General features: G+C 30.7%; 3 protein-coding genes and 1 non-coding gene across 9 annotated transcripts; 2 read left to right on the forward strand and 2 right to left on the reverse strand.

The window, feature by feature from the left end:
- The first annotated feature begins 54 nt into the window (after positions 1-54).
- On the forward strand, positions 55-6,620 carry LOC127073029 (thiamin pyrophosphokinase 1-like). The gene is made up of 7 exons (XM_051014018.1): positions 55-873; positions 946-1,041; positions 3,914-4,087; positions 4,167-4,429; positions 4,505-4,609; positions 4,669-4,831; positions 4,895-6,620. Exons 1-7 carry the CDS (start codon positions 405-407, stop codon positions 5,059-5,061), a joined length of 1,437 nt encoding a protein of 478 aa, XP_050869975.1. The 5' UTR covers positions 55-404; the 3' UTR covers positions 5,062-6,620.
- LOC127073026 (mitochondrial protein C2orf69 homolog) lies at positions 1,275-15,116 on the reverse strand. Of its 4 annotated transcripts, none has more exons than XM_051014012.1 (7): positions 14,749-15,116; positions 3,433-3,481; positions 2,575-2,796; positions 2,375-2,502; positions 2,146-2,296; positions 1,820-2,063; positions 1,275-1,720 (listed from the first exon to the last, which is right to left on the reverse strand). In XM_051014012.1, exons 3-7 carry the CDS (start codon positions 2,701-2,703, stop codon positions 1,524-1,526), a joined length of 849 nt encoding a protein of 282 aa, XP_050869969.1. In that variant the 5' UTR covers positions 2,704-2,796; positions 3,433-3,481; positions 14,749-15,116; the 3' UTR covers positions 1,275-1,523. The 4 variants fall into 4 exon arrangements, with proteins under 4 accessions (XP_050869969.1, XP_050869968.1, XP_050869970.1 ...); XM_051014011.1 differs by having other exon boundaries at positions 2,575-2,731; positions 14,749-15,115; XM_051014013.1 differs by lacking the exon at positions 14,749-15,116 and adding an exon at positions 3,600-3,917 and having other exon boundaries at positions 2,575-2,731.
- Positions 15,117-16,560: 1,444 nt separating this feature from the next.
- Positions 16,561-16,679, reverse strand: LOC127062070 (U4atac minor spliceosomal RNA). The gene has a single exon (XR_007781059.1). It is a non-coding gene; the product is annotated as a U4atac minor spliceosomal RNA (small nuclear RNA).
- A 1,258-nt stretch (positions 16,680-17,937) lies between these two features.
- Positions 17,938-25,734, forward strand: LOC127073019 (V-type proton ATPase 116 kDa subunit a 1). Of its 3 annotated transcripts, none has more exons than XM_051013988.1 (14): positions 17,938-18,099; positions 21,766-21,906; positions 22,028-22,207; positions 22,287-22,415; positions 22,496-22,614; positions 22,705-22,831; positions 23,003-23,179; positions 23,289-23,501; positions 23,791-24,004; positions 24,075-24,498; positions 24,613-24,740; positions 24,822-25,060; positions 25,136-25,515; positions 25,607-25,734. In XM_051013988.1, exons 2-14 carry the CDS (start codon positions 21,790-21,792, stop codon positions 25,701-25,703), a joined length of 2,544 nt encoding a protein of 847 aa, XP_050869945.1. In that variant the 5' UTR covers positions 17,938-18,099; positions 21,766-21,789; the 3' UTR covers positions 25,704-25,734. The 3 variants fall into 3 exon arrangements, with proteins under 3 accessions (XP_050869945.1, XP_050869946.1, XP_050869948.1); XM_051013989.1 differs by having other exon boundaries at positions 23,794-24,004; XM_051013991.1 differs by having other exon boundaries at positions 22,532-22,614.
- The last annotated feature ends 685 nt before the right edge of the window (positions 25,735-26,419 follow it).

Consider the following 26,419-nt stretch of genomic DNA (forward strand, 5'->3'; position numbering starts at 1 on the left):
GTTAACAGTGAACAAATATAAATTGTTCTCTATATATCTCGTAGTAAAATTATAGTAATCGATATTTTTTTATGAACTCGTCGAATTTCATTATACGATCAAAATAATCGTGTGCATCTAATTATCGAACTACCAAGCTTTAGTTTTCATTCCTGCAGCTATCGGCGCTGTGATCTGTTCTGACAAATGGCCGATAAACACACAGAATATATAGTAAAGAGTTAATATTAGACAAAATTTGGGAAGCTTTCAAAGTAGGAAATTTGTAAGGAACATTAAATTTAATATTTTCCTTGTGATGTACGTGGTGTTCTTATAAATAGTGTATGTACGTTATGCTTGCACATCTATATGTCTTTGTAAAGAAGTATTAATAATTTGATGATAGTAGTGAAAATACAGATATGAAAAGTGAAACATTGTGTAAACGTCGTTTCAGCCGGCCAAAATCGAAATACATATTATTTATTGTATTTTTCACTGGTATAATATTTTTTATACATCAAATATCTTATCTCAAAGAATTGAATAGCGAGATCGTAGGCAAATTAATAACCGGCTCCGTACGAACATCTAATTATATCGTAGCTGGAAAAGTACGTTCAAAATGGAACGAACCGAAATATTCTAAATTAATACGAGATAAAAATGGTCGAACTGTTTCGTTACGTGGCACACGTAACGAAGATATCACCAAGTATCTTCCAAATGCTAGAGACAAGTTTGTCTGTTTCTCCTCGAAACAAGAAATAGATTTTATTCAAATAAATGACGATTATTGTGATTGTCCATTAGATGGTAGCGACGAACCAGGTACAAATGCATGTAACAATGGTACGTTTTATTGTGAGGGGTCTTCGTTAAAATTTAAAGGTATTTTTAACTAATGACTATTAACGTAAATATCCTGTCGAACGAAATAGATTTTCATGTATTTATTTCTAGAAAAAATTCCTTCCTATAAAGTTAACGACGGTTATTGTGACTGTTGCGATGGCTCGGATGAGTGGGCAGAAATTTTATTATTATATATCGCTAATGGTGAGTAATCTTTTACATTTCAAATGTAACTTTTATTAATCAAGTCCATTTTAATAACATATTGCTTTTTTAGAATCAAAAGGAATCACTTATCGCCAAACAAACTGTACATATAAATGTTAATAGAGGACATTCTGACCATAAATGTTTTTTCTGAAAGAAAAATAAATTTTATGCAATTGAAGATTGCATTGTATATAGAAGATATAGGAAAATAGGTTTACTTTTAGGAGTACATTCCTATTTCACGTTTATTTATATATATGTGTACATAATTGTAATATAACTCGAAGTTGTGTTTTATTCTATTTGCATAATTTTGACATTACTGATAGAGAAGCAGATTATCTATGTATGGCTTCCTTGATAATTTAGAAAAATGAAAAGTAAAGTTTTCTATAATAGATCGACCTTGTAATAGACTGACTGTTTCTATATAGATTATTTTAATATTCATCTAGTCTTTATTTTTAATATAAGAATTATGTATCTCTTATAATTTTAAGTATATTGAAATGCATTATTATACTACGTGGTTTATTCTCAAAATGTACAATACGTTGTATAGGAACATTTAAACTTTGTAGCGTGTTATAAAAACAAGATTCTTCCATAGAGATCCAGGGTCGAGAAGCATCTTGAATTTGATATGGTGTCACATGTACATGAATATCTATTTCTAAGTTGTATTAAAAATGAAATTATCATTAACATTAAAATTTATTGATGGAAGATATCAAAGTAGTTCATTAATATTGCCTATAAAATATCTACTTACTCAACTTCGCTAATGATTCAAGGACGTTTTTATCCGTAACCCAGGTGTCTTTATAACCACCATGACCACCATCTAACCACCACATACTTTTAATATTATTTATAAAATTTATCATACTAGCGTCGGGTATCAGTTGTGATTGATAATATTGAAACTCATACAGAAATTGATTTAATACTACACATCCTTTGCTAAAAGCCATTAACATTAGATTTACTTTGTCAGGTGTATATATCTCTGTATCCTGAAGAAAAAGAATTATATAGACGTTTAAAACAGTAAAACCAACTAATATATTACAAGGAAATTAATCAAGAAAAGTTTACCTGATTTACATCCAATGTATTAAGTTTTGTACAAAATGATCTAACAAGTTCTTGAAGATTTTCTAAAGCGTTGTATGTAGAAAAGAATGTTGGAATTCCATAATCACTGCATTTTACAAAATTATCAAAGCAACTAAATACGTTGGATGTCCTGATGTAACATAATAAAATAATCTTCTAAAATATAATACACTGATTAATTTACGTAATATAAAAAAAAAGCTTTTACCTAGATGGACGGATAACGAATACATGATATTTAGGAAAGTTGTGTGATAGTATATTTGCAGTATTGTCCAAACTCCACTCTGTATATTTTTTCTTTTCTGAACATTTTACCATATTTTCTTGCAAATCCTAATGAAAAACAGTGCACTATGAAGATTTGTGATATGTCTAAAAATAGGAATAAGATAATTTTGTATATACTTGAATATCGCCACCAAAGTAAACAAGAAATTCATGAGACTGTGAAATCATAGGACGTGCATATACCACATCATTATATCTTGCTGCAAGGCCAGATATTTGTTTCCAAATCCAAATTGTAGAAGACATTGAACTAACATACTTTTCGTGCAGCAATCTAGAATAGATAGCTGACTCTAATATATTTAGGTATAATTTGTTTTTTCTTTATGTAGTTTACATCTAATATAAAAAAGAAAAATATGATTTCATAAGATTATATTAAAAAAAAATATATATATATATATATACATACGTAAAACGATAAAATTACGCGTTTGTCATTTTCTTTTTTACTTCTTTTTTTTGGAGTTTTTTCTACTAAAATAAATTTCGGAAAGTTAATTCTTACGAAATCTTAAACAAACAGTTTCTCGCATAATAAAATAATTTAGTGTACAAATCCACTTGCCAAAAATGAACATATGATGTAAGATAAGAGAATTAATTTTTGATAATTATGGCATATAGAAAGACAATTTATTAGTTTGTATCGAGTCAGCTTATCCAGTACTTTATTTAAGTTCTTAATTTCGTAAGTAGAAACTTTTAACAATATTACGTAAAAAACGAATAATTCTACAGATATTCATACGTTATCAATTATTTACATCTATTATTGCGTTTACTTCGAATAATGTGCTAGTAACATTTAAAATTATTCAAGTATTTTAATTATATACTTTATTATATGTTGGTCAAAATTTGTTTCACGATATGTAAGCACATGTTCATGTATATATATATATATCAATTTAAAGAAAAGATCAATATGCTATCGACAAACAAAGACTTTATAACATTTATTTAAATACGTACTTTCGTTGTTCAGTTTTTCAACGTTCAATTCCACTAAGCTTCCTATTTCCTATAATGATAAAAATATCGATGTAAGTATACGATATTCATAAAGAAAGAGAACTATATTCATTGGCTGCAAATCTATATATACAAACATATATCTGTATATATGTAATACAACGTACAGTAATTATTTGATTCCAAATTGAATGAAAAGTTTTGTACATCTCTTTTAAGATGTATTACTCAATGTAATTTTATAGTGTGTACTATGTAATGGTTATTTCATAAATCATGTTAAATTTCTTTCAAAATCGTTAAGTAATCGTTATATAAGATTTCTCTTAAAGCAAAACGTTTTTCGGTAGCCAATGTAGCTGTTACGTTAAGTTTAATCACGATAGAAATCGTTTGTATTTTTATATTCTGTTTGCTTCGAGATACATGTGTTTTTACGTTTCTGCGAGTTAACCTCACTTTTCTTTTATTTAACTTTTAGTTTATCGAAAATACAAATTAACTGTGAGGATGCAACATGAATTGGAAATTGAGAAGAATGTTTGGGATCCTCTCAACATTTTTCACATCACTGGAGATTATAAGTACGCTGTTATTATATTAAATAGTCCTATATGTTTGAAGCACAATTTGATGCTTCAACTTTGGGAAAAAGGTTGGTGATATTTTTATGTAATAAAAACATGTGTTAATACAAATAACATTTTGTATAATCCATAGATGATATTTTGTAGCACAAGTAACTATTACTGTCGATGGAGGTACACACAGATGGTTAAATTATTTAAAGGAACAAGGAATAGATGTACTTAATGGAAGTTATAGTAAATATGTACCAACCTTTATTTCCGGCGATATGGATAGTTCTTCACCATATACCATCCACAGATTACAAGATATTGGTTCAAAAATTATCATAACGCCTGATCAAATGTTTACAGATTATACAAAAGCATTAATGCAATTGGATCTTTATATTAAGAAAGAGAATATAAATGTAATAAAATTTATTTCAAACGACATTATACTTTCAATATTATACTTTTTCTATAAAAAGTATTTCTTTTTGCAGTTACATGGTATATTTGTAATAGTAGAAAATTCAGGTAGATTCGACCATTTACTTGGCAATATTAATACGCTTTATAAAGCTGATAAAATTATACAAAATATACAGGTAATGTTTATTGGCGAAAAAAACCTGTTGTTAAGTGGATAATAGATCATTTTCTTTAGATAATACAAGTTGCAAGTGATTCATTAACATGGCTGTTAAAGCCAGGTTTTCACAGGATAAAGATACCTGACATATTGCTTCAAGAAAATAATTGGTGTGGGCTATTGCCGATAGGTGCACCTGTTAATCAGATAACGACGACTGGTTTAAAATGGAATTTAGGTATATATAATATATATAAAAAGTTATATTCATTATGGAATATAAGATTATAATGGTTTCTAGATAATACATCTATGCAGTTTGGTGGTTTAGTGAGTACTTCAAATACGTATGACAAATATCCTGAAGTAACTATAAATACAGACATATCTTTAATTTGGACCATGGGGATTGAACCGTTAATGAATACTATAAATGACATGGAGAATTTGTCGATGAACGTTTATTAATATTATATAGTATTTTATTATATCTTTCTTAGTTTATTTAGTTTCTTAGTTTATTTATATTACTTATTTATGATAAAAAATCTAAGAAACTTATGAAATAAGAAAGATATATGGTTATAATCAAAGAACTTTCATTTATTAGTATATATATAATTATTATTATTATTATACAGTAATAGAACATTTTGTTAAATTCGTATTTGTGAAATCTAGCTTATTATTTTTAATTTGGAGCAGGTATTAATGAAATCTCAGAAATTTGTATATTAAAGCTGATTTTGATTTTTGTAAATTAAGAATTTCGAAGGTATCTTTTCGAGAATTATATGACTTTCATATACATTCTTTGAAAATATTTTATATACCTGTTTACTTGAAAGCACAAAGTACTTATTTGTTGCAAATATAAAATGAAATTAATAATAATAAATAATTTTTTACTACAGATTACTTCAGAAAGAAATGACAAATTTAATTTTCGTTTACAAAAACATTACTTAATCCTTTGCACTCGGATATCCCCTGAGAGAATAAATGATAAGAGAGGATTTGATATGTAGTATTGGTATATAGATTTGGTATGGAAATGGTATGCGAGTATACCTTGTACGATATAATGAAATTTGATAAAATAAAGAAGCAATCCTAAAACTGGAGAAAGATTTTCAAAACTGAACTCAATGCGTATTGAAGCGTCGAGCATTATGGATAAATTCCTACACTAATAAATTAAAGAATCAGGAAAGTAATATTGTTTTGGTATATATCGTTTTGTGATTTCATAATTTACGATTTCTACAATTAAAGATTTCCAAACGAATTATTTACCGATTTATTAGAACAATGGTAAAATGACAAAACACGGGTGAGTCTTATGATATAAACAGTAATGAAGACGAATTCCAGATAGTACATTTATACAGACATCTTAGAAAAAATAAATATTAATCCGAAAGAAAACGATAGTAGTGATAGTGATATCATCCAACCAACAAGAAAACGAAGAAATCTCGTAGATAATGATAGCGATGAAAATGGTGTAGAAGAATTGCTTCAAAGTTTATCTACTGTGAAAAATTATAAGGAATAAAATTTTAATTTTTTTATAAAAAATATGTTCCTCAATGTCTGCAAATTTATATAAATTAAGTATCATTATAATACATTACTTGGCTCCAAAGCTATCTTTTATAATATAACGTGATTCCTAAGTCCACGTTTTCGACAAAGTGCCGCCGAGTTGTTGGTAGGTAACGTCCGGAATGGTTCCAAGTGCAAAGGATTAAAAAACTTATATCTAGATTAATTATTTTTATTTATTTTCGTACTTACTATTCCTTTTTAAAACTTATATCACAAATTAATTATACATAGAAGAATCTCTATGCTGGAAATATAAATATTTATCTTTTTCAGACAAACAGATATATAATTCTTTTAGATATCTTTTGAATATTTATGGAAAGAAAATATTGTGTATGCAGTATTCCTACGCCCATAAAATAACATGACAATGTAACGTGTGTAAATAATACATTTATTTTTTTTATTCACGAATATCAAAATAAAAAATATTTTCATGAAATTCTTCGAAATATATTCATTGATATATGTATTTAACACAATTATTTAAAATCTGTTAAAATATTAAATTAAAACATTAATTTTTAATTATTATTCTTGCATTAGAAAAACAAGATATATTTTTAACCAATTACATGTATCAATGACATAGCGGGATAACAGATCAAAATATTTTAACTTCGCAATTAATTGTACGAACCTTCATCTAGACATATCTATGTACATAACGATTCAACGAAGAAGACGCGTAAACATGTTTGAAATGAGCGAAGTTGAGTGAAATGGTTGAGGTGGGGGAGGTAGAAAAAGAGTAAGGAGAGGGAAGAGGATCGTGTGATCAATGTTCTGCACGATTCGTAGCAAGGAAATACGGTTACATAAATCGTATGATTTGGCACGGTTATTCGCATATGTAGAAGAGAGAGAGAGAGAGAGAGAGAGAGAGAGAGAGAGAGAGAGAGAGAGAGAGAGAGAGAGAGAGAGAGAGAGAGAGAGAGAGATAATAAAAAGCTTTTGGGGAAGGACTACAAGGTAGAAGAAGAATCGGTTGAATTATTCGACGAGACGATCAGCTGTCATTGTGTTTACATTTGTCGTTGCCGCGTCGTTAAGAGTCGACGAGGAGGACGCGTGAACATATTTGCTAGTGGTGGGGGTAACGGCCGTTGGCCAGTTCTCGACGATCCGTCGAACCGTTAATGTCGATTCGTACTTTTTTACTCATATTCCTGCTGCTATTGATACGAGCGCGGGAAAACGTGGCAAACGGTGGCGGAACAATCGAGAGATATAAAAAGTCGCGTACGTATTCTTCGCAAATGCGTCGTCAACGTAATTGGATATTATCAGGAGGAACGAGTAAGCAGCTCTTCTCTTTCTTTTTATTTTCATAATTTTATAGTTAAACGGAGATACGAATCTGTTAAAGATAACGGTTAAATATCATTCGTTTGATTTTTTTAGAGTCACACTTTCAAACATTTTACAGCTGTTTTTCGAATTTGTTCATTTGTTCTTCTTTCAAAAGTAACAGAGATTATTACCGTTAGAAAATCTATCGAAGAATTGTGGCGACGCAATGCGGAAGTAATCGGAAATATTTTCAAACGAGAAAATAAAAAAAGGAAGTTGAAGCATTCGATAAAGTTTTCATTTAGTTCGTAGAATAATTTCAACCTGCAAAGTTCATGTCCGGTCGTTCGTCTTTAGCAGAAGACTACATCGATATCATTTTAATATACGCGCACGCGTTCGAGATTCAGGTTTGGTTGGTTTACGAACGGTTAGAACCGGGTTGATCTCGTTATCTTTTCTATGATGCGTAAACGCGTGTATTATACGTATGTATAAATGACGAAGACGATAACCTCTTAAGCAAAGACCGGTACATTACGGTACTATTTATAGTCATGTTCAAATATTTTTAAGTTCTCAACTTTCATATCGATCAAAGATATACTTAACGTTAACCGTTTCAAATAATAATTGATACATTTGAAACTAGTCAATTGAATGTCGCCGTTTACACGTAGTTACTATTTTTATTAAAAAGAAAAACAAAAAAACAATCAGTAAAGCGAACTTTTGATGGAATATATTGCTTCTAACAGGAGAACGTAGTGTTCGCGCGGGTGTGTAAGTGCGCGCGCGCGCGCGCACGTATTTTGGCGAACAATGTAGCCTCGGCTTGGCCCGGAGCATCCGCTATCGGAATGGTGTCAAGCGTCGAATGTAAATAGCCATATGAACGTAAGAATAGACACGTTAGTAGCCGAATTCGTGCTTGCCTTTTGCACACCTCTTTTGTTTCGAAAAAAGTCCTTTCTTCCTTTTTTTTTCCATTTTGTTTGTTCCGATCGAACATTTTCCACTATAAATGCAACATACGTACATATATACATACGTATTTGTTGGGTCAGATTGTTTCGCGTGTATCGAAGTACCATTTATTCTTCTTTACTATTTTTTTCTTTTTTATTTGTTAATAGTAAGTTAAGCCGCTTGTCTGATATTTTCATTTTTTCGTGGTCATTTTGATCAATTTTTCGATATTCTATTCGATTGAAAAGGAGATATTTACGACTGTACTCTTCGATCCGTTGTATCTTCGTTCGTTAAACGTCTCGCTCAGATATAAATAAAACACGTGGCACATCGATTTTTTTCAGAGCGTAAAAAGAATAGAGGAGCATACACGGAAGATTGACCGACGTGAGAATTTGAATCAATAGTATTTATCGTGAGGAGTAGCTGTACTTTTCTCGCGAATCAATCGTAATTTTTTACTAAAATCCATGTGTATGTATCAGGCTTGCCCAATGACGACAAATTTGTCAAGGACGTTACATTCCTAACACAAGTATATAATTTTTTTCTAAGTCTATCTTATCTTTCGTTCAGTTCATTTAGAAGTAAAGAAACATCAAGGTTCAATTTTTGTATGTATTCTATATTGGTGATGGTGGTAGGTTTAAAGTGAAGGGGAGAGAAAGAGAGAGAGAGAGAGAGAGAGAGAGAGAGAGAGAGAGAGAGAGAGAGAGAGAGAGAAACGATGTATTATTCATGATGATATTCACCACGGAACGACGACATTAAAGAGGGTGAACATTGCGGCCTATTTTGTTATACGATTCTCTCAGTTTGCTCGGTTTCACCATTCGACATTTTGCTCATAGAGCAAAACGATAAAAATACTTCAATCAAGTTTCCGTATTTCGTTCCTTTTTTAATGCATTCCTCGAATCTTTACAAAACATGTAAAACTTCCCCAAAAAAAGGAAGGGTATTAGAAAGGAAAGACAACGTTGAATCAACGATCTCTCTTCTTAGTTTAATACCAAATTTACCAACCAGTAAAAATGAGTGATGACAATCGTTTTTATACGAACGTTTACATAAAATTTCATCGCGTGTTTTTTCAAGGCACTATAATTTAAATATGATCCAAATCATATGTATATATCATTTTATTATTTTATATAATATATATATAATTCTATTTTCGTAATATCTATATAATTCTATAAATTCTAGTACAAGTATTAAATTAATGTATAATAATAAATTAAATTCTATCATATGCTATCTTATTATATATTAAATAATTTACACATAGTTTTTTATTATATAAATATTTTACTATTGTATCATTCTGAAGATATTTTATTATATGACATCAATATGAAATAGTAGAATAGATATATTGATATGATGTAATAGAATTATATAAATATGATACAACAGAATATATATATATAATAGAATTCTATTATATAACATAATTTAGATCATACTTAACTTATACACACATATATGTACATAATAGAATTTATATAAAAGAAATTAATTTTATAAATTCCTTTTCCTCTGTTGTTTTTTTCTGAAATATATATGAGATATATGTACCTTAATATATCGGAATAGTATTGTCAATAGTTCTTTAGTGTTATTTAAATATTTAATTTATTTTTTTAATTAATTTATTCTATAAATTTCCTTTCCTTCAGACGTCCTTTTTTTATCGCTCCCGACACGAGTTTAAGATATTTGGCTTTGTCACGAGGTCCACGATATAAGAATAAAGTTATACAGGGTTTAACAGCTGTAAACGCTCGTACGATCACGAACGTGATTATGTAAGAATGGTATTAGAATAACGTTTTAACTTGACGTTTATTACACTAGTAAGCATTTTATCAAATGCGTTCTCACACCGATGACAATCTGTCCAATCGGTACGTCGCGTCATTTACGAACTATGATCAAAAGCTTACAACATAACGAATATGTATATAAGAAATTTTTTAGAGAAGAATTCTTAAGATCCGAGATGTATTATCTATTTAATTATATCTTTTAAATAAGCGGATTAATTCGAAGAGGTGGATTATATGAGAAAGTCGAGACGTAATACTTGTCGAGACTAAAATAACAATTTCAGTTCCTTCTTTCTTAAATCGTTATCCGAGTTATATTTACTTTCCAAGTGCTGACTTATCAACGACATTGAATGCAAGCTTGACGTAACGTAATATTCGAATTACGTGTTCTTTGTATTGCGAATTCAACAAAATTGTTTAGTAAGACGATCTACGAATTTCTTGATTAATGATCGATACGTTTACAATTACATCGATTTGATAGGTCATTTGATCGATGTATCTGTGTATTTTTTTGTTAGCGACGATATTGAAATCATTCTTTCTCGTTTATTGTTTTTCTATCTTCCTTAAGGATATCTCAACGATACTGACACTTTTATGTAATGCTGGAATATAGTGTAATGTTGGAAGATCTTGAGAGATCGTTTTTATCTGTGACTTTCACGTTTCGTTTTTATTGAATATATATACCTCTCTATTTATCTGTCTGTTTGTCTGTCTGTGTATATGTGTACGTAGGGGGTGGGTGCGTGCGTGTTACGTGCTTGTGTATGTAGAGTTTTAAAGTAGCGTTTCTAGAGAAGTTGATCAGAGAGGCAAAGGAACGTCGACGATGAGTTTACATGGTAACGGTTTTAGGATTCGCCCACGGATACGGCTTGCTTTTTGAAAGATTTTCCTGTGTCGAATGACGTCACGCTCTGATAACGGCGAACTTAGAATATATAGACTAATAGCGACATTAACGTTACACTTACTTACATTTAGTATGGGATATACTAATTCTAGTCGATCTTGAATCGTGGAAATACGTAATCATATTTAAGATGATGACGTACGAATATTTGAAAGAAATGAAAGGAAAGATCGATAGATGCATTTTCCTATCGACTATCATAAATCGATCATCGTAAATGCGAACTCGATTTCGATCGTATTGCGAAGGTAACGCACTCGTTCAAGAGTAAAAGTTCGATGCCCTGATCTCTTCTAACGGAGAGAGAAAGAGAAAGAGGGAGACATACATAGAAACATCATCGACTCCTTCCTTTCTTTCTTCTTACGGTCGTTGACATTTCTATACTCGTGAAGGTTCTCCTTCACGCTACATTCCATTAAGTCAGTAAACAGAGTGTAGTTTATTTGAACGCGTAGCTCTCTTCATAAGCCGAAATCGACGAGCACGTAAATCACCTTGGCGTTGAAATCGTTTTCATCCTTTACTACGTCATACAGTCTACATCTTTCTTCTTCTTCTTTTTTTTTTTTATAGGTATTTAAGTCGACTAGTTAAGCCAGAAGGGGCTATTCTCTCGTTTTGTGTTTATTTTCATTTTCTGCTCGACGATCTAACGATCGTAACGAATTTATTTTTACTTTCGCAGAAGTTTCTTCAGTTAGAAATCATTTTGTTAAATCTTCATAGTCAGTATGTTATCTCATTAAGTAAAGATAATAATAATATCGTAAGGAAAACAAGAGAGAAATTTTTTTAACGATTTTGACATCAAGAATTTATCTTATTCTGCAAGAAGAAATTATTCTAATTTGCTTGTTAATCATTTTTTTCGCTGTTTCATTCAAAAACAATTAAACGGGTTTTATATATATATATATATATATATATATATATATATTATAAGCATACCCACCTACACATACACGCGCGCGCGCTTTTACTTCCGTATTGCTTTTGTACGTACGATGATTATGTTTGCCATGAGCAACTGAAGTTTATTTGCAATTAGGAACCTTGTTTGCTTCCATTCGATCGAACGCTCACCATTACTTCGTCCACCAGTTTGATTAAAGGTTAACGCTTTTGTTCAGAGTCTCGAAAATTGCTGAAATTTTTCTTTAAGCCTTGTAAAGTTTGTTGGATTCATCAATAATTTTTTCAAGTGATTTTTGGAATATAATTAACACTAGAAATATTGACAATTATTCAACAAATTGACTGCCGTGGGGGTTATCGATGTTCGGTACTCAATTTGCCAGTAACGTCGTGGGATCATCGGTGATTGATATATATACATATAGATATACACATATATATATATATGTATGTATGTATGTATATATATTGCACTATATTATATTTATATAATTCTATTAAAAATATATGATATAATATAATATGTATATAAAATAATATTGATTATTTAGTATATTATAGAATTTAAAGTACTAGATCAATAATATTGATTATTTAATATATCATAAAATGTAGTATTAGAGAGTATTGTTAATGTAAAATTAAAAATTTTATATGCTCATGATTTCCCTATAATTCCTATTGTTTTCGTTCCATCCAGATGAAAATTGTGTTTAGTTGTTTATGTTTTGACGAAATGTGTAGGCTATTTACTTTGTGAAAATATTAGTTATTAAACAGGTTTTAAATGAGTGTATGATTCTCTTTCAAATGATATCTATGCTGTGCACCATATGTGCTATAAAGCTCTTATAAAATAAAATATCTCTTATCTATTATAAAGTAAAAATAAAATATAAAAAAAGAAGCAAAATTTAAATTAAAATTTAAAAGTAATACATATACAATTCAGCTTTGTTTTAGCTACGTCATATTTGATTGGGAAATATACTAGTACAATAGAATTATGTAGATATTATGAAAATAAAATTATGTAGATTACTTAGAATATAGTAGAATATTATATATTAGAATTTAGTATGTAATAGAATAATATATATGATAAAATTTAATATTACTAAGAACTAGGGTATATAATAGAATCATGTATATATTATAAGAAAAATGAAAAGAATAATATACATATTATATATACAGTCGTATTTATATTTTTGGAAATCTTAGGTACAATATCATTATGAGCTCTCCAAAGAACAAATCTGTTTCAACTAATCAAGTTCATACGCATATCTTCTTTTTAGTTCTTTTTTTGCTTTTGGTTTTAGCACACATATTCATTATTTTTTATATTATTATAGCGAGGTGAAAGATTTTAAATTATGGCCTCATGGAAAATGAGACTCGAGTTTAAACCTAATATGCTTTAGGATAAATGCAACCTTGATTATATATACAATAATAGAATGATATATACATATGATTTAGATCAAATTTGTCATAATGCTTTCAGAAAACATGTGATAAAATTTCAAGTAAACATTTTTATTAAAACGGTTATTGTAACTAATCATCTTGACTGATTGATAAATCTAGTGTTAAAAATGTGATCGATCGATAAAGAATAATTGATTTTTTTTTTTTCATTATAATTATATTGTTTAAATAATGTAAAAACGAAAAATAAGAATACTTGTTGAAAGATTTACAAACACAAATATACGCGCGCGCGTGTTTTTTATTTCGTATTTCGTAATTGTTTATTATATTTAAACAGAGAAAGATTTAGTAATTTTTAAAGAATTATTGTAACATCTCGTTTCAACGAGTCAATAATTTTCCGGATTTAACGTGACTCCGTAATTTTCCATACGACTACTGCTAGTAATTGCAGGGAAACTCGTAGTACGACGAGAGAAGTTACATCAATCGTGGCCTATCGGAATTATTTAAGTACACGTCAGGCTTTGCTATTATCGACTGAATCGACACGAATGCACTCACACGTACGCGTATACGTAAATATATAGGGTGGGCTGAAAAGTAATATTACAAATTGTTTATATTGCAAGTTTTTATACTAGAACTACCAAACCTATAAAAATGACGGATTTCAGATTTCTTGTTTTATAATTTACTAAAATCATAATCATTATAAATATGTAATAACTAAAATCTAGTTGCCTTTATTTATTATTGTAAAATAAATAAATTAAATCAACACGAACATACTCGCACGTATACGTAAATATATAGGATGGATTGAAATTCATAATCATTACCGTTATAATCATAACAAACATGTAAATGTAATATCTAAAATTTTTTCTTTTATTTATCATTATAAAATTAAATAAATTAAAAATCACGATTAATAAACTGTTTTTTCAAGTACCCATCAAATTAACGGATATGATCAAAGTAAATCGGTAGTTTTAATCGAATAAAAAGAAACGTTAGATTCAAACAGAGCGAACGATTCGAGTAAGAAATCGAAAGATCATGTGGTAGGACGGTTTCTTTTTTTTTACTTCGAACTTTCACTTTCAACGATAAGAAGTCATCGTCTTTACGAGCACGATGATGTTAAAAGGTTAATAGAAAACTCACCTTTTGATATGAGTCCACGAAGAACACGTCCATATTCATTTTTTTTTTTCCGTAGAGACACTTCTCGCGAAATTATTTTGTTCTCTAACAATAAATAAAAAATATACTTGTCTTCTGAAGTCGCGGTTGGTTTCAGTTTCACACTGCGCTCCTTTGTTCGCTTTACTCTACATTCAAAGCTGTGAGCGTTATCGGCTTATTATTTTGACAAAGAAGGAGGGCAGCACGAATAGTAAAAGAAAACGTCATTGTCGGTAAAGTCAATTTCTTTGATATCCTCGACTAATTACGTATATTAAATGAGTTGTCTATAATTAGATGTATCTATGTAATAATGTGAATTTGCATTCTCGTTTGGACGGAGAAAGTCGAGTCGAGAAGCATGGATAAAAGATACATACCTATATATATAGCTATATATATATATATATATATATATATATATATATATACATCATACAATATATCCATTCATATATATATATAACACATATTCTTGTTTTAAAGACATAACCTCTCTTAAGAACGTCGATGATCTCGGATGTCTAAGCGGACACTTTGCGGTTTCCTTTGTCGTACATGGGCAGATGTATACATACGTATGGTTATTAAGGTCACTCAACGTTGATTGCGGTCCAAGGTTCTAACTACTTAGCCATTTTATACGAGTACTCGGCGTAGGTCGCTTGCCAATGGATAGCTTGCTCAATATGGATATAGCCGAAAGATGATTTCAGGGACGTTTTATTAAACTATGAAATTATCTGTATTTTTCCATGAATTATCATAATATTTCTAAAAAATTCGAAATTTATGTTACCAATACACGATACCAATGATTAAACGATGTGAAAGATAATGTGAAAGTAAAGATAATATTGAATGATAAGATAATTTAATAACGAGATATTAAAAAGAGGATGATCAGCCAAATGGTTCGACCAATCGGATGGTTTTCATGAAGCATACGAATTGTTCTTGCGAAACAATTTTTCACGATGATAAAAGTAATGAATCGTTAAAAATATTTTATGTGAAAAAGGTTTTATATTCTTACAATATTGTCTGTTATCACCATTTTTTTACCTTAAATAATTTTTTTTTCTTTAATATAAAAAATTAATCATAAATTATAAAATATTACGAACTTGCGCTATTATAGACTCTTGAAAATTTTCCTCTCAATTTTATTATACACATTTTGACTATTCAAATAAAGCGGTTAAGCGTGTGTAAATAGGTGTGTTTCATCTTTCGGTTTAATTTCATACATGTTAAAATGCCAATAACCACCACCACCACACCACGCGGAGCCGCGTTTATTTGAATGTAGTTAGTGGACAACGCGAAAAACCACAAACCAGACTGGCTTTCCTCAGTGGCCCACATTCGGCCTTGCGTGCACTATTCTTCGACGTGCGTTTAGAGTTTAACGTTACACAATCTGTGCTTATTGTGCAAGCGCAACATATTTACTGTGCGAAACACACTTTTAAACAACACAACATATGAAAGAACTGTAAAACTCTGAGATTTTGCACGCATGGAAAAAAGTCTTATTAATTGCTTGCAAATGTGAAAAAAAAGTAGTGTGAGAGGGCTGGTGTTAAGAGGATAATGGAGAAATCTCTTTTATCGTCAAATATTTGATCATATTGATATATATGTTCCCTTCTTTATTACGTATTTGATCTTTAATCGCTTGTTAAAAATGATAAAAAATATCTTAAAAAACATTGAGACCAATCTCCTTTTGTTTTCCAAAAAATAAATTTCAATTTTCATAAATGAAGCCTCTTGTAATGTAAAGAGGCTTTCAAAAATTGCATCTCGCGTTTATCGCGGATGCAGGATTTTGTTTAATGGGTTATAGCAACAGTACCCTCACTAGACGATCATTGAATACTTTGCTCCCCAAAGACAAGGACAACGCACGTCTATGAGTAATACCTACATATGTATTATCAATGAAGGTTCACTTACGAGAAAGCAACTGCCACCTTGTGGTGCTTTTACGTACTATTAGAGATGCAACGCGGGAAATACATTTTAAAAGTCAGCAACGTTATTAATTTAATTATTTCCGAAAGTAAATGTTCGACTTGGAAATCTCTCAAGAATGTTACCTATGAAATATTTTCTTTTCATTTAAATCGAAAGATACGCGTGTCGTGAAATGTTACGTACAACATATGTGCTATTGCAATATGAATTTGGGTCACGAGATACGTCGCTTTGTGTTTACTTTATTATCTTCAACGTGAATTCATTTCTTTATTTTCTCCATTCGAGAGCTTTCTGTCTCTTCCTTGAATTTGTATTATTTTTAAAGCAATATTACATGTGTGTACACATCACGCACACACGCACACAACCACATAGATACCTAATCGTATTCCTTTTTTCATTGAAAACGAATATCTTCTTTATTTTAAAAATCTTTCGATCAGCTTGTAGACACATTTTACTGGAAAGAAATAAATCGAATATATGTGCCGCGATGATTTATTCGACTGTATAATAAAAAATTGATTTAGAGTGTAGCAAGGTGTGCAGAAACGAAGATAACTGCGTTGTCGTCGTCACTGTTTTTTTCTTATCTATACATACGTGTTGTTATTGTTGTAAGACGAGGAAAAGGAAAAAAAAAAAGAAGAATGCCGTCGTTTGTAATCGTAGAGATTATCTGTGAAGCATGCGTAATGCGGACAACACCTTGCGTATAATTATTTTATCGACGATATTGTATTCCATATAAGTACATATATCAAGTAAATCATGTGATAGAAGAAAGTAGAAATCGATCATAATCTCTGAAGTACATTAAGTAAAAGTTATTCTTTTATTTTGAAATCGTGTGAGTGCTAATAAACATCTAATTCAAGTTCTCGCGGCTATCATCTTTGATTTACGATAAATCCAATTTTTGAAAAAGTCCATACGTAAAATGAGTGAAAAAAGATCGATAATCACGTATTGTACTCTATCAGAAAAGAAAAAAGAGCTTATTAGAGAAGGCGGTGGCTACCTATCCGTTTGTTGGACTATGGAGGTTCATCACGAGGTCTCGTTCTTTCTCTCTCTGTCCACACCCCAACTCTTCCCTCCCTACTCCACCCCTCCTCCATTCCACCTCACTTCACCTCACCACCACCACTACTCTTTTCCCTCTCTTTGATGTAGGAGGTGGGATTTATTCGAGCGTAGTGTTGAATCTAGTCAAATCACTCGTCGCTCAGTGTTGCACCTGCCGGATCGTTCGAAACTTTAACTTCGTTCCCTTTCGTCGTTAATCTACGTCTTCGTCGATCTTCTATTCCTTAGTGTTCGTCTTTGGTGTTGCTCTCCAAGGTTTGTTAAACAAAAAAGAAAATAAATAAAAGTTAAGAAAAATATTGTTTTTAGACATCTACATTGAATGTGGATAATTCTATGTTAAATGCATTCGAAAGAAATTATTCCTTTACTTTTTTATTTCAAAATAATTACTTAGAGTCGTCTACACGCATACTCGAAATACCCATTTATATATTACGTAGCTCTATGTAATAAATTAAATATGGATTGTACGATGCGAGTACTCACGTTTTTTACTAAGCAATCATCGCTTTTTAGAATTCGATCGTGATGACATTGAAGAGATTTTAATATTTTATTAGATTCGCACACAGCTACGATATTTTATATCTACGATCTAATTCGTTTATCGGTAGTCATATGACTGCTGATTATATGGACAATCTATAAAAAGGATTACAAAAAATTATAAAACATAATTAAAATTTTTAATTCGATTCTTATTTTTTAATCGATCAATCGCAACATCGTCAATGGTCTTTATTCTAATTACGTGTCCTCGGATGATTTATCGTTGCTCATCAACGTCTAAATCATCACGAATTAAGGCATATTCAAATGATACAAATATCATAACACATTTATTTCTTCGATCGTTTTTCATTCAGAGAATTCTGATATATTTCAAATCATATAAATAATGAAACAATATATACAATAACAAAATAAACCAAAATATCGCTTCGTAAACTTATAAAGAGAGAAACAATCGATCATCCTCACGAGATCGATTTCGTTGATTAGGCTTCCGTGGAAAATTATTATTAAAGCAAGGGTGAATAACTAGTGCGAAATAAAAGAAAAGATTAAGATATTCATTGTGCCCTTCTTTTATCATTTTCAACTTATCGTTTATATTTTAAAGTAATTGAAATTTCGATCAATTACTTAATAATATTTACTCGCTAATAATGATAATGATGAGAATGATGTTATTAATGATAATAATAATATTATTAATGGTAATAACAATAACAATAATAATAGTAATTTTGAAAGCATTTACTATAGTTCGACTATTTCTGAAACCATATCAATAGTACTCTCTTTTAAAATCGATTGATATTTTTTGATAAGATTGAATTTTGTATGCAATTTATTTTTATATGGCATAATAATAATAATAATAATAATAATAATAATAATAATAATAATAATAATAATAATAATAATAATAACAATAACAATAATAATAATAGTAATGATGATGATGATGATGATGACGATGATGATGATAATAATGATAATAATAATAATAATAACAACAACAACATCAATAACCACAACAACAACAATAATAATAATATTAATAATAATAACAACAATAATAATGATGATGATGATGATGATGATGATGATGATAATCTTAAAACGTAATATATTCATAGTTCGGTTACTTTTGAAATAATATCAATAATATTCTCTCCTAAACTTGGTTGATACTTGTTATGACAAAAAAACTATTTAAATAATTGCGAAATCAAATTTTTTTTATATATAATAATACTAATAAAGATCTTCGTTGTTATAATGTTTATCTAAGCCAAGCTAAACTAAACTAATTAGATTCATTTATTATTATCTATCGTATTCACGCAACACTATTTTTCTTTTTCGAAGCGCATGCGTGGCTGCACCCTCTAGCAGTTAAAATCTATCGTCAGATAAATCTATGATCAAAGACCTTCTCGCAGGAGTGTCACTTTGGTACTCAGTCAACGCGGACACGCGTCACAGTTATTTCATTTAATTCGACGAGAATTCTCTAAATTCCCAAATGATCGTGATCATTATTGATCAAAATCCGATTGACGATAGATTATATCGTATTTTTTTTATCTTTCTTTCTTTTTTTTGTTCTTTTTTTTTATTATTATGTGATTATCAATTGAATCACAAAGGGATTGTGATCCTTCAAGTGTTAATTATCTCAACTATGTTAGATAAGGATACGCTCGTTTGCAGTTCGATAAATGCCATAAAATGATTTATTTTTTTTCTTTTCGTTGACATTAAATTTTTTCCCCTATTTTTCTTTTTTCTTTATTATTATTTTTTTAGAAATTTCGTGTTTATTTTTTGAGAAACAATATCAAAAACTTAAAATTCATCGTAAAACGAGATTAATTTTTGGTTTATTTGATAATTGAAAGTTGATAACAAAATGACTTCGTTTGTTTTTATTTGTTATTTCTTTATCTATTTACAGGAATTAAATGAAATGATGGAAGTAATGTATCTCCATTATTTTGTCCAACTCCTATATTTTTCTGTTTGTATTTTGGACTCGAGAGTTTTTGTTTCTTTTTTTTTGTAATTGGGGTAATCGATTGTATTTCATTTATTTTCATCGTCGAACAAGTTTCACTTTTCGTTCGTTTGATAATCGAAAGACTAAATTACTTTAGTCGTTGTCTCTTTATCTATTTATTTTCCTACGTTCCCGTTCCTTACTCGTGTTTTACTTTGTCTCCTCTGCTTTTATATCTTTTGCTCTTATCGAGCGGTTTCGCGCGATTCGTAGCATCGATTTATTGTCAGAGAAGAAAGCCACGTGAAAATTGTTCGTTTTCTAGTTCTGATCGTTATCTCTATTGTGCGCTCTCGTCTCTTATAATGTTCTTTTTCTCTTGCTCTTTTATTATTTTCACTTACGTTACATTACGTTACGTAGTCGAGTTACGTGGATTTTTAAACGAGTAATTTTCTTCTTATCAGCAATGAGAGAAGTTCAGTTTTTATCTTTCTTTGGTATTTGGTCTATCGTTCTTTACGTTTTCCACGATTTATAAGTGTGTGTTTATGGCCTTGCAACTCATCTTGTGTTTGAAAACGTTAGAAATTGTACGATAAAGGATGATTTTTCATAGAATAAACGTGAACTTTCAATACAACGAATTCGTTTATCAAGTTTTAATAACCTTTGAATCGTTCATTCCATGCAACGAATTATACTAAACTATACACTTTTTTATTATTTTTATTTTCGTGAACGAGTTTGTCTGAAAGGAAGAATCGAGTTTTTCACAGGAAACCAGGATATAGAAATTGAAATTGTGTACTTCATGCCACATAACACTTACGTAAATGCGAATAAGCTGTTTGTAGAGATCTTATCTTACAGACATCTCTATATTTTCCTTTTGCCTACTGAACGATCATAACTCACCTCGTTAATGAATACATCGCGACAACTTTGGGAGCATGTTCGAGAGAGGTCATTTTTCTCTATCTCTTTCTCTCTTCCTTATCTACCCTCTCGTACACGTTTTTATAATTTTTATATACACCTACATATCTATTCTGTGTATTTTTTTTTTTATATATCTCCTTCTATCTTTCGAAGAAATTCTCAAGAAAAAAATCTTCGAAAATATTCTTAAACACGATCAAGGTAAAAATCGAATTTGGTTCGCGGTACTTATCTTATATCAATGTTTGAACGAGACCATAAGAACACCGATTACGTCTGCGAAGCAGATATTTAAATTCCTTTGCGTTAACATCGTTGAGGATCGAGTAATTTGAGTTTCGTAGATCATCGGTCGTAGGATATAAATTTGTTTTATTAATTTTTTCCCGCTGTTCATTTTTGTAGAAATTGTAATTTATAAAGAATAGAGAAAAGCAATTTTTCTTCCAGTTGTTACGTATTTCTAGGGTAAATAGTAAATCGCCTTCAAGATGGGGGCAATGTTCAGGAGCGAAGAAATGGCCCTTTGCCAGTTATTTATCCAACCTGAGACTGCCTATCTTTCCGTTTCCGAGCTTGGAGAAACTGGTACGGTGCAGTTTCGTGATGTAAGTTCAATCGCATCGAGAATTCTTTATAAAATCATCTTCTACTTTTTAAAATATAATTTAATCGTCGATCATCGAGGATCTGTACATCGAAGGCCAATTCTTATTGACTTTTTCGTAGCTGAATGGAGATCAGAATTATTTTCAACGAAAATTCGTTAACGAAGTTCGACGATGCGACGAACTCGAACGGAAACTACGATATATCGAAGCAGAAGTGAGAAAGGATGATGTACCTATACCCGATAATTTATCAGAGTTACCACGCGCACCTAATCCACGTGCGATCATAGACCTCGAGGTTAGAATCTTTCCTTTTTTTCTTCTTCCTTTCATCCTCTTTAATATCAATGTAAGATGAAGAATCGTTGTAATTTCAGGCGCATCTCGAGAAAACGGAGAACGACATATTAGAGCTGAGCCACAACGCGGTCAATCTGAAAAGCAACTATCTCGAGCTGACGGAATTATGGCACGTCCTCGAGAAGACGCAAGTATTCTTCACGGAGGTACCTAAAAGTAGTTCAGCAGCTTTTCCTCTCATAGCGCCGTCCTCCTTCGTGTAATCGATGTTACCGTTTTGTCGAAGAATCAAGAGTCGTTTCTTCTTCTTCTATATCAACAGGAAGAGGCCAACGACTCAATCACTAGGGCTTTGATTAACGAGGAAGCACAGAATCCGAGCGCGTCGAGTCGAGGTCGACTCGAGTAAGTTCTCACTCATATTATCTGATTATTTCATTGATTATGTTAAACCTTCTATTACAACCGATAGTGATATAACTTCGTGCATTTTAGATTCGTTGCTGGGGTGATTAACCGTGAGCGAGTACCTACCTTCGAGAGAATGCTTTGGAGAATATCTCGTGGAAATGTATTTCTTCGTCAAGCCGAACTCGAGAAGCCATTGGAGGACCCGGCTACCGTTAGTGTCATGTTCCTTCTTCCTTTCATTCCAAAATCGAAACTATTCGATATTCGCGTACAATTTTTTTTTTTGGTTCTCTTTGTACGGTATAGACTTATCTATTTATTTTTTCATATTAGTTGTAGAGTCGATCTTTAATGCATTTACCTTTTTCCGACTTATTCTTAGGGCAACAAAATCTATAAAACAGCTTTCGTCGCCTTTTTCCAAGGTGAACAATTGAAAAGCCGTATCAAGAAGGTCTGCACTGGATTTCACGCTTCCCTCTACCCTTGTCCGAACAGTCACGCTGAACGTCAAGAAATGGCTAAAGACGTGCGAATAAGATTGGAGGATCTTAACTTGGTGAGAATCTACGTCGGAATATCGAGCTTAATCGATCAATTTCCTGATCGCGAATGTTACATATTCCTCTTTGCATGTTTTTCTCTCCCCATCTCTTATTTGTTTTTAGGTTCTAAATCAAACTCAAGATCATCGGCAACGTGTCTTACATAGCGTAGCTAAAGAGCTCCTCAATTGGAGCATCATGGTTCGTAAAATGAAAGCTATTTATCATACAATGAATCTCTTCAACATGGACGTTTCGAAGAAATGTTTGATAGGAGAGTGTTGGGTACCCGTCGCTGATCTTAGAATCGTACAGACCTGTTTAACGGAAGGATCGGTATATTGATCGGTTTTCGTTATATTGATCTACATCTTGGAAAATTGATTTTGGAAGATCAAAACTGTACTAAGATTTTTCATATTTTAAAATCAATTTTCCAAACTGTTCAAGATGGCCCATATATAGTGTTAGAATTTGTTATTTTCATTTATTTATATCAGAATATTTCAACGCCACATTCAATAGGTTACGTCGATAAAAATGATTTTAACACTTTACGTGGGCCACCTTTATTTTTAGATCGACTAGTTCGTATATAAATATTATAAAAATTATCTTCCATTAGAAGCTCTGTGGAAGTTCGATACCGTCTTTCCTCAACGTAATTCAAACGGACGAGGATCCTCCAACATTTAATAGGACAAATAAGTTCACTAGAGGTTTTCAGAATTTAATAGACGCTTACGGTATAGCCTCTTACCGTGAAGCCAATCCGGCTCTTTACACGATCGTCACTTTTCCTTTTCTTTTCGGTGTTATGTTTGGAGATGCTGGTCACGGTGAGTTTACAAATAAACAATATCTATATCAATATTTTCGAATTAATACGAATGTATGTTTATTTTACAGGTATAATATTGATAATTTTCGCTGCGATTATGGTACTTCGAGAAAAAAAGATCATGGAACAAAAGCTTGATAATGAAATAGCAAGTATATTTTTTCATGGACGTTACATTATCTTGCTGATGGGTATCTTTTCTGTTTACACCGGTATTATCTATAATGACGTCTTTGCAAAGTCCCTAAATATTTTTGGATCCAGTTGGAGAAACAATTACAATTATACAACTATAAAAGGTTCTCATGCGCTCACATTGGATCCAGCTACGGAAGCTTACCTACAATCACCCTATCCTCTCGGTGTTGATCCCGTTTGGATGATCGCCGAAAATAAGATACTCTTTCTTAATTCTTACAAAATGAAATTGTCTATAATATTCGGAGTCGTTCACATGATATTCGGAGTTTGTATGAGTGTTGTTAATATAATGTAAGTGTTTGAGGATTCGAATAACATGAAATTAATTTAAATCGCTTTGGAAGAATACTAATCGAAAATTATTATTATTTTATTTCATTTTATTTTATTTTTTTTTGATCATAGACATTTCAAGAAATATTCAAGTTTGATCTTCGAATTTCTTCCGCAATTAATCTTTCTGCTTGTTTTATTTTTCTACATGGCATTTTTAATGTTTGCTAAATGGGTCATGTACGATGCGACTTCGTCAGGTACATAACTTATTACGAATAATTTCACGTTGTTAATTATTAACATTGTTATTAATTAATATTTTCTAACATTTATGACAGAATTAAGGTTCAAACCAGGCTGTGCACCATCTGTGTTAAATACTTTTATTAATATGATGCTGTTCCAACATGCCAAGGTAGAAAGTGGTTGTTACGAGTACATGTTCGAAGGTCAGGAGACGATGCAAACGTGCTTTGTTCTCATCGCACTTCTATGCATCCCTGTAATGTTATTCGGTAAACCGCTCTGTACATTGTTTTGTTCCAAACCGAAATCATTAGATGATAGAAAAGTTCTTGTAAGTATTTTGAACATAGGAAATGTCAATTTCTTACGGTAAATAAGAAGATAAGCGAATTTAATTGAATTTCAGAGAAACGGTAATGCTTCTCAAGATATAGAATTGCAGAATGTACCTTCGATGAGTCAAACTGTAAGCGTGCATCAAGATCATGATAACAATTTTAGCGAATTGATGATTTATCAAGCCATTCATACGATAGAATATGTTTTATCAACGGTTTCTCACACTGCTTCTTATCTACGTCTCTGGGCTTTGTCTTTAGCTCATTCTCAATTATCTGAGGTCCTTTGGAGTAGAGTTTTACGAATGGGATTAGGAGCTGGAGAGAGCAATTACGTTTCAAGCGTTATTTTGTTCTGTACCTTTGCTGCTTGGGCGTTTTTCACAGTTTGTATTCTTGTTTTAATGGAAGGACTATCCGCCTTTCTTCATACTCTTCGGCTCCATTGGTACGACAAATTTTTATCTACTCTTCACGAATTCATATGAATTATTTGCGGGATTCTATATCTATAGAAATTGATTTCTTTCGTGTTTCAGGATGGAATTTATGAGTAAATTTTATAAAGGAGAAGGATACATTTTTCAGCCATTTTATTTTAAAAATATACTAGACGCCGAGGATGTTGAAGATTAATCGTTCATAAATAAACAAAAGCAATAATACATTTTTTCCTAAGGAATTTACATTATCAAAGACCATATGTATCATGATTGCGAAATTTCTTATTATTATCTAAACGGAACAAGACAGGGTTTTACTCAACTTCCGTAATGTGCCTTTGTCGAAAGTATATACGTTAAATATAATTAAAAACGCGAAATCATATCTTTTAATCAAAATATTGTATATTTCGATACGGTGTAGAAAGAAACGGATCAGAATTCGTTTCAATTTTTTAAGAATACACGACGATGCGTAATATACAGATGTTGTTCGTCTTAACGCTGTCATAAATATTTCTTTGTTATAGCTATCAATATTTTTTGGTTTAACTCATTTATCTCGATATAAATTTGGGTTTTATCATACTTGTAATTTGTTAAGAATTTTCGACGATATTGAGTCTTTTTATCATTGTTGTTTTATTTGGAAATGTGTTTAGTTTGAGAAAAAAAAAGAAAAGAAAAAGAAAAAAAGAGAATGTTACAGATTTGTACGTGCAATGTTATTCATTCCATTAGTTACAATCGTAAGTCTGCCATTATTGATGTTCATAGTTTAGATAATAATAATTCTCTCTCTCTAGATATATTGTATAATATATAATATATAATATATAATATATGATGTATAATATATAATATATATTAACATATATGTAATATATAATATATATATATTATATAACA

Source organism: Vespula vulgaris, chromosome 2, assembly GCF_905475345.1.
Source record: "Vespula vulgaris chromosome 2, iyVesVulg1.1, whole genome shotgun sequence".
NCBI lineage: Eukaryota > Metazoa > Arthropoda > Insecta > Hymenoptera > Vespidae > Vespula > Vespula vulgaris.